The 8,983-nt window shown below is 43.5% G+C and overlaps 1 protein-coding gene and 1 non-coding gene across 2 annotated transcripts in view; both read right to left on the bottom strand.

The window, feature by feature from the left end:
- Positions 1 to 253: 253 nt before the first annotated feature.
- Positions 254 to 8,983, bottom strand: part of SLC6A13 (solute carrier family 6 member 13) — a 74,136-nt gene continuing 65,406 nt past the window's right edge. The window contains exons 11-14 of the mRNA XM_032221377.1: positions 4,420 to 4,522; positions 3,392 to 3,492; positions 2,129 to 2,299; positions 254 to 355 (exon numbers count right to left, since the gene is read on the bottom strand). Coding sequence (XP_032077268.1) covers positions 257 to 355; positions 2,129 to 2,299; positions 3,392 to 3,492; positions 4,420 to 4,522 — 474 coding nt within the window. The 3' untranslated portion in view covers positions 254 to 256. The remainder of the gene's footprint in view (positions 356 to 2,128; positions 2,300 to 3,391; positions 3,493 to 4,419; positions 4,523 to 8,983) is intronic.
- Positions 5,405 to 5,553, bottom strand: LOC116511931. Its single transcript, XR_004255799.1, has one exon. It is a non-coding gene; the product is annotated as a small nucleolar RNA U3 (small nucleolar RNA).

Here is an 8,983-nt window from a genome sequence, read left to right as displayed (position 1 = left end):
AAGTTTCCATCACTGTATTCTGTCCTTCCTGTTCCACTCTTAGACGGATCCGTAGGAGTACATTGTGGTTTAAGTTGCCTCCTCTAAATATGCTGCTAAACAGAAGAAGCAGCATTGCACCCCAACTTCTGGGGAGAACCCTCTTTCTCTAGCAGCCTTCCCGGGTTCTTTCAAAGAGAGGGGAACACGGGGTGGCTGATTCCTCTCTTCTTGGTCACAGGCCAAGATTGTCCAACGGAGATTGAGGATTCCACTCCTAACAGCGAGAATCTAATTCTGTCATAGGGAAGAGATGATGGCCTGGACACATTCTCTGAGGCAAGTCTTCATCTGGACAGGCAAGCTGGTGGAACCTCTGGAAAGAGAGAGAGGGAGAGAGAGAGACCATATGAAGGGGTGGATGGAAATGTCTATGGAGATTCTGGTGGGAACATATAACAGTGATGGCGAGCCTTTTGGCACTGAGTGCCTAAACCAGAACACAAGTGCTTGCCGGAGCCCTGGAAACTTGAAGACCAGCCAGCCAGTGTGCATGTGTACATTGGCCACCTGGTTTTCTGGTTTCTGGTGCATGCATGCACACCAGTCAGCTGGTCTTCGAGTGCACCAGAGCACTGGAAACCCAAAGACCAGGTGGCCTGCATGTGTGACCAGGTGGAGAGGGCTCTGTGTGTCACCTTGCACTTGGCAAGAAGCAGCCTGCATTCACAACGGTTTCAGAGTCACGGTGGTGCAATGGTTAGATTGCAGTACTGCAGGCTCCTTCTGCTGACTGCTGGCTACCTGCAGTTCAAATCCCACCGGGCTCAAGGTGGACTCAGCCTTCCATCCTTCCGAGGTGGGTAAAATCAGGACCCAAATGGTTGGGGGCAATAGGCTGACTCTGTAAACTGCTTAGAGAGGGCTGTAAAGCACTATGAAGTTGTATATAAGTCTTAGTGCTAGTGCTATTCAGTGTCCTGGGGTCATTTCGATTGCCATTTACAAACTTCCTAGCTGATTTCTGACAAGTCAACGGGGGAAACTGAATTTGCTTAGCAACCTCATGATTCACTGCAGTCATTCACTGAACAATGATGGCCAAAAAAGGTCATCAAATTGGACCTTGCTTAGCTGCAGAAATTCTCATCCCAATTGTGGTTATAAGTTGAGGACTCAGGGTTTTGAATAGGAAAAGCAGCCACTGTTCCAGTGTCCTTCCCTGGATCATTAAACTGGGTTGAATTCAAACCAAACACTGGAATTCACCAGTTGCTCTTTCAGTTAATTATTTCCAGAAGGAATCCTACACTGAAACAGTGGAACTCCAATATATCACTTGGTGTTCATTTTGAACCAGAATAAATAGAGCTATACCATTTTGGGGGTCACTACTCTGGGACAATTTAATCTTGAATAAGATCACTGAACCTTGTTCTTTGAAAAGCAGCATTGCATTTTTTTTTTTAAAGCAGCATTTAAAAAAAAAACACGCCCTCTCCTGCATACATGTTGCAAATATTTCTTTTACAGTCGTTCTGAACTGGATACTCCTTTGTAATCAAAGGAAACCAGCTGCAAATGTCACAGAGGAAATAAGATATTTGACTGAAAGTCAATAAGCATAGGAGGGAGAAAGAAATGATGGGATACGGAGAAGCTAAGTTCTCAATGGTGATGTTGCTGAAGTATTATACAGCTAATAACAAACACCCACAAAGGCAATTTAGATTGTGCTGCCCTCAAGCCAACTCAAATCCAATAAAGTCGCTAGTTCTTGCCAGTAACAGAGCGATTCTTACAGAGGTGGGATTCACTTAGCTTTCCTAACAGTTTGCAAATGTGAGCGTCCTCGCGTTCTTTCTGCTCACACGCGACTGGTCTGCTCGTGCACACCACCTTCTGCGCATGCAGAGTGCTCCCGCAATAAGTCGGGGTCAGTGGGCAGAATCTCTCGCAGCTGCCACTACCGGTTTGCCCGAACCAGAGTGAACTGGCTCAATGCCACCTCTGGATTCTTAGCAAATTAGTGCAAGGGTCCCATTCATTGTTTTGGAATACGGCAACGCTACCTCTGGGGGCCGAGGCAGACTTGGCCTGGTTAGCCACTTTGCATCCCAGTTGCCGTCTGAGAAAACGCCAGTCTTACCTCTCTCAGGGATCCTTTAATGGTGGAGAGTTTGTAGACGATCCAGAGGGGGATGCAGATCATTGAAGAGAGGGCAAGCAGCCAGCCGACGGTGTCTCCCCACCACGGGTACACGTATTTCTTGTTGTATGTCAACGGGGTGTATTTAATCAAAGAAAAGAGAAAGGTTGCCTGGAAAGATTGAGCGAAGGAGGCGGGATTAGATAAGGCAGCGGTGGGATTTTAATTACTTTCCCTACCGCTTCGCTCACATGCATCACCTTCTGCACACTACGTCAGGGTGGGTGGGCGGAGCCTTCTGCAGCCGCCACAACCAGTTCTCCTGAACCGGAGAGAACCGGCTGAATACCATCTCTGGATCAGGGGTGTCAAACCCGCAGCATCATGTTGTTGTCATCATGTGATGTGTCATTACTGTGCGACACATCCAGCCTGCGGGCCGCAAATTTGTCATCCCTGCATTAGATGCCCCAATGTTTAATGAACCACTTTGATTATTATGTGCTGATCACAATAACGCCATCCCTGATTTCCACCTAGTGAATACAGATAGTCCTCTGCTGACGACAATAACTGGGACCAGGCTTTCTGTGACTGAGCAAGGTGGTTACTATTGAGTCACACTAATTTTGTGACCTTTTTTTGCCAGGGGGCGCAGGGGGCATGGGGGACACAGGGGGCAATGGGGGGGCATGTGCATGCATGGGGAAAAGCCGCATGCATGGGGGTGCATACATGGGAGTGCATACATGGGAGTACACACATGTGCAGGGGCGCATACGTGGGGCATGCATGCAATGCATTTGGGGAGGGGGTCAGGTGCACACTTTGGCCACTCAGTCCAGAAAAGATTAGTTATCACTGCCCTATACCATTTCAGACAGGTGAATTCTGAATGAATGTCCTATTTCTAATCATTATCGCCCATCTATACACAGATATCAGTCTTGATCTGCTGCATCCAGGCAGAAATCAGAATAAGTTTTCAAAGTTGGGAGACCCCTTTGAACATATGCTTCTTCTACTGTTGAAGGACTTAAGCACTTAATTGACTAAGTTAAAAAAAAACTTCGCTGATGGGATTTATACAAATTTTTAGTTTTATCTGTTCTCTTTGGATTGTTTCTATTTCCATTCCCACCATGACTCCCTCCCACTTCTTTGATGCTTGGCAGCAGGCACAAGCAATGGTCAAAGTCTCTTTTGTTCAAGAGTCCTTGGGCACCCTCTGGATTGGTCTCCAGATCGAGATGTCCCACCTACCAGGCAGACGGCTGGTGTTATGAATAACCAACAGTACTTAATAACAGGCCATGGCCGGTAGCCAATCATGTCTTCAATGTTATTGTAGAAACGATCAGCACCTGTGAAAAGGATAAAAGATAGTGAGACAGGCAGAAGAAGTCTGCTCTAACACCTATGGAACAGAGAAGAGAGCCAGGATCAATAAAATAAGAAGCACAGCAGACTAAACAGAAAGGTATGAGCTACGAAAATCCACTGAAGCAAAACAGCGATAAACAGGTTCTCAAGGTCAGTTAAATTAGTAATATAAAACTGTTTATTCCTTTTCCTATATTGGTTTATGATAGGCTCAAAGTACTTAAGGGTAAATTTGATTTTCTTTTCTCTTTGCTTCTGCTCCAGAAACTTTTTCCAAAAATTCCCTCAGGACTTGAAGAGCACGAGGAAAAATGAGGGAGGAATTGCTCCCTTATCATTCTGCTAATGAAAGCAATGGCACCTGTGTGAAACCAATATTGGATTCCATCCAGGGTCCCCCTGCCTACTGGTATCAAATATGAAACATGTATGAAGATAACTCTGGAGATTTCATCCAAACAGGAGGACTACCCTGTCTCCCCAAAAATAAGACCTCCCCAGATAATAAGCCCAATTGGGCTTTGAAGCGCATGTGCTAAAATAAGCCCTCCCCTGAAAATAAGCCCTCCATGAAAATATTTCAACGCAGCAGCCATGAGGTGACCACGCTCACTGCCTTCTGCACCTCAGAAATAATAAGACCTCCCTGAAAATAAGGCCAAGCACTTATTTCTGGGGTCAAAAGAAAATAAGACCCTGTATTATTTTTGGGGAAACACAGTAGCGAGCCACGTTGTTATGGACAAGTTCAGGGATAGTGTTCCAGCTCCAGAGATGTTCTAGACTAGTCTTTGACAGGTATCTTGACATCTCTCTCTCTCTCTCTATCTATGTGATTGCTAAGAGTTTGAGCCCAGCATGATGGCCCATAACCAATAAGATCCATTTCCTGTTGCAATTGTACTTACCATATACCCAGCCAATGCACAGAGTCTCAAAAATGGCAACGAAGAGCAGGCACATCCCACTGGCAGCATAGTAGTCAAAGAGCTGGAAGACATACATCCCACCCTAGAGAGGGGCAGATGCCCACACAGTGGGGATTGGGAAAGAGATGGAGGAGAGAGAGTTTAAAACTGTGATGACCAGATGAAAATATTTTTACACCGCTAAGTCCCCCAGCACTGAATGGAATTTTATATGCAGTATATCACAGAAGTGAGAACACCCACTCACATTTTGTAAATATTTAAGTATATCTTTTCATGTGACAACACTGAAGAAATGACTCTTGGCTACAGTGTAAAGTAGTGAGCATACAGCTTGTATAACAGTGTAAAATGTGCTGTCCCCTCAACATAATGCACAACCATTAATGTCTAAACTGCTGGCAACAAAAGTGAGTACACACTTCTGTGGTATACTGTATAATACTAGACAACACATGAACACTTGGGACATCCTTTCCAAGATACATCCATACCAGATTCCTCGGTGACTTCAACAATGACAGAACTTTTAATGTGCAGCCTTCACTGGAAAAAATGGGATACAGGGATGTGTCTGCCTTGAAAATAGGCTACGCTGACACAGTCAAACATCAGGACAGGAAATGTTTTTTTGACATTTCATACGTCATAAACTAGTGACAACTTTGATGTCACAAAATGCTTTATAAAATTCAGAAAAGTTTATAAAATTTGCCAAATTTCAATTCCATGAGCATCATGGGTCCCAGATGCTGGACACAATCTGTAACTTAGCCCCATTTGAGATACCTTGGATGAAAGGTTTCGCTCTCTGATGCAGCATATTTTATTTGTATTTATTTATTTCGTCAAGCATGTATTAGACAACATATATATGTATAAACATGATTTTAGATACATGAAATGCTTACGAATAAAAATAAACATTAGGACAAGGGCTGTAGGCATGTTGGTGTGCTTATGCACCCCGCTTAAAGACCTCTTAGGAATGGGGTGAAGTCGACAGTAGACAGTCTAAGGTTAAAGTTTTGGGGGTTTGGGGAAGAGACAATTGCTTTCGAGTGCATCTCTTTAGTTGGATACTATAGAAATGATCCCTGAAAGTGTAGTCTTATACTTATTGTCCATATTGCCCATGTCGGAACCAATCTTTCCTTCTCTCCCCCACCTCCTTCCCCACCATCCAGGCAGAACTGATGAAGCTTCTTGGATGAGAAGCAAAATGTTTTTTTTTTCCTTCCTCAAAGAAAAAGGAAAGAAAACAACATAGTCCAGTAGCCTTTTGAAAAAGCACCTTTGAGATAACCATGACCACCTGGATGACTGAGAATCTCTACAGACAAATGTTAATGTCCCAGTTAACGATTATGAGGATAAGAGCTTTAGCAGTATATAGACAACTTTGAGATTTCATTTCCAGAAATATCTATTCAGGAAATTATAATTCTCATTTCTTAATACATGTTCTGGTGCTTTCTAGACAATATTTTCCTAGACATCTTTTTCTCTTAAACTAGAATTACTTGCAGTGACTCAATAAGCTTTCAGTTCCTGCTTAGTTGCTACTGATAGAAAACATCAAGTGGGAGTGAATGAGCAGTCCTCTGTTTATATATATTATGCCAGGATTCTGAATATTTCCTCTCAGTTTAACTGGTATTTGGAGAGCCTGATAAATCAAAATATCTAAAGATAGCATGTTATTCATTTCTGGGATCAATAGAACCATCTGTCTTCCCCACCTCTGGGTGTTCTTCTCCCCTTTGTGATAGAAAGTTTCTGAAAACCAGCTTACACTGAGGCAGATCATTTTTTTTCAACCTCCATATCCTGCAAATGTCATGTGCGCACACACACACATACACACACACACACACACAGAGTACATATACAAGTCAGAGGTTTTATCTTAAACTTTGTCCCCACGTACATTCCAAAGACAAGTTTTCACAAGAATGACATCTTCATGCATTTTTAAGTTTCTTATTACCATAAGAAGAAGTGAAAATGGGATGTGAATGTGGATGGATAGGTGGATGATAGACAGACAGATGATAGATGATATAGATGATAGATAGATAGGTAGATAGGCAGGCAGGCAGATAGAGATAGATAGAGATAGACAGATAGACAGACAGACAGATAGATGATAGATGATATAGATGAGAGATGAGAGATAGATGAGAGATAGATAATAAATAGTCAGACAGACAGACAGACAGACAGAGATATACAGGCAGATAGGTAGGTAGAGATGATAGATAGATAGATAGATAGATAGATAGATAGATAGATAGATAGATAGATAGATAGAAAGATAGATAGATAGATAGATAGATAGATAGATAGATAGATAGATAGATAGATAGATAGATAGATAGATAGATAGATAGATAGATGATAGATAGATAGATGATAGATAGATATGAACGGACAGACAGACGGATGGACGGATGAATGGATGGATGGACAAAGTGAATTCTTGTGAACTGCATCTATAAAGCTACTTTATGTGACTGGCAAAATTGGTTCTGTGCTCCCTCTCACATTTTCATCCAAAGGAGACTAAATTGACTTCAACCATCAATAGGGAATGACATAAAAAGCAATTCCAGCTAAATCACGATGAACTGATATGTGGGATTCAAACTATTTCTCCTCTTTAGTTTTAGATTTCAGTATCGAAATTCTTCGTCTCTCACAGCAGAGCGGAAATGAATGCGCATAAGACTGTCAGATGGCAATTTAAGAATCTCTAGCCTTCCTTGGTACGGAAAAGTGAACAGGGAAGGCATTTTTCCTCCCTCTGCAACACAAGTCACACTGAAAGGTTATCAAATAAAGTTAAACAATGTGAAGTTCAGGACAGAGCAATTTTCATTGAAGCATTCTTAACCTGTGGAATCTCATCTGAGGTTGGGGCAATGACCACTAATAAGGAAGGCTATAAAAAGAAATTAGACAATGGAGACATAAACACTTTTTTTTTTGGAAACAGAGACAAAGTATTTCCGAATGGCAACTGCTACAGCAGTAAAGGCAAACTCGTTATCATGTTCACCCTTGTCTGGACTGCAACCCGGAAGAGAAACTGCCCAGGATGCATGCTTACGCCTGAAAAGTAACTTCCGGTTTCCGGCATGCATGTCCACATGATGATCAGCTGGCCAGCGCGCATGCTCATGCAGGAAACTGGAAGATCACCGTTTTCAGTTTCCGGAACTGGCGCACACACGAAGGCCAGCTGATTGTCATGTGCACCAGAAACACGGAAAAAGAACAGGTGACACTGTGTGCACCAGGCAACATGGCTCCATGTGCCACTTCAGTCCCACAAGCCATAGGTTCTCCAGCACGGTGCTTGAGAATAGGAGGGAGGGGAGAACACAGTTGCTATCACGTTATTTCCTCCCCCTCAAACCTAATTATGGTTTGTTCCAGTAAAGAAGCACAGTGCTGTACAAAAAAAAAGTGTTTACTGGCCAGATGCCCTTCCTGTTGCCAATGCAGAGTTCGCCACAGATCAGTGGTAGGTTCCTACCGGTTCAGACCGGTTCAGCTGAACTGGTAGTGGTTTGGTGGCCAGGGTTGCTGGAACTGGCAGCAACCCAGGCCTCCCATGCCCCCGAACCGGTTCTCCGGGTGGCGTCATAGGCGCCGCCATCTTGTTTTTCACTTCTGTGCATGCGCAGAACAATTTTTATTGCACTGCGCATGCACGCCTAGTGCACATCAAGCACGTGCGCCCAGCGTGCCCAGAAGCAAGCAGTAGTGCTTGCCAGAACCCACCCCTTCTGCAAATATATTCTCATCGTGTCCAGAGAGAGAAATATCTGCCTCTTCCTAGGATTGAACTCACAGCCTCCTGATTGTGAGCTGAGATCTCCTCCTCTAGGCCCCAACAGCACCCTGACCAAACCCTGTAATGCTCACCCTTAAAAAGACAGGCTAACATTGCTTGTCACATCCCTCAAATCTCCAGGAATCCTGCTGCCAATCCAGCAACAAACCATGAAGTTGCAAAGCTATGATTTCCTGCTGTTTGTTCAAAAAATAAACAAAAAGCGATGGGGGAGGAAGTTGTATGAAGAGGGTTAACCACACTTGAAAAGTGTGAAAAAGAAAAAAAAAATAACACTCTCAATCACCAAAGGCATGAAAACCCTGAGCCCACCAGTGGAAGAGCTGGCTGCTTAGAAAAATGGTGGTATTTGTGCTGTTTTCCTCCCTTTCTATTTGAGTCTTTTTTTTCCTCCAGCACAGGAGAGTTGTCTATAAAGAGTTGACTATAAAAGGTGCAACCTTGAAGCAGGTGTGGGAGGAGGTATGCATTTTGGAAGCTGTGCAGGCACCAGCAGAGAAAAAAACTGAATAAAGGAAGGCATTTTCCCTTCAAAGGAAGTAGATGCTCTAGAGGAAAGGAAGGATGGAGGCACAGCATCACAACCTGGAAAGATGCAACTCCTTTATCCACAAAAAAAAAGATCAAAAGAAATCAGAGAGAGAGAGAGAGAGAGAGAGAGGGCAGGAGGGAGGGAGAGGA

Source organism: Thamnophis elegans, chromosome 7 (genome assembly GCF_009769535.1).
Source record: "Thamnophis elegans isolate rThaEle1 chromosome 7, rThaEle1.pri, whole genome shotgun sequence".
In the NCBI taxonomy this organism is placed as follows: Eukaryota; Metazoa; Chordata; class Lepidosauria; order Squamata; family Colubridae; genus Thamnophis; species Thamnophis elegans.
This window is presented reverse-complemented; position numbering and strand designations above follow the sequence as displayed.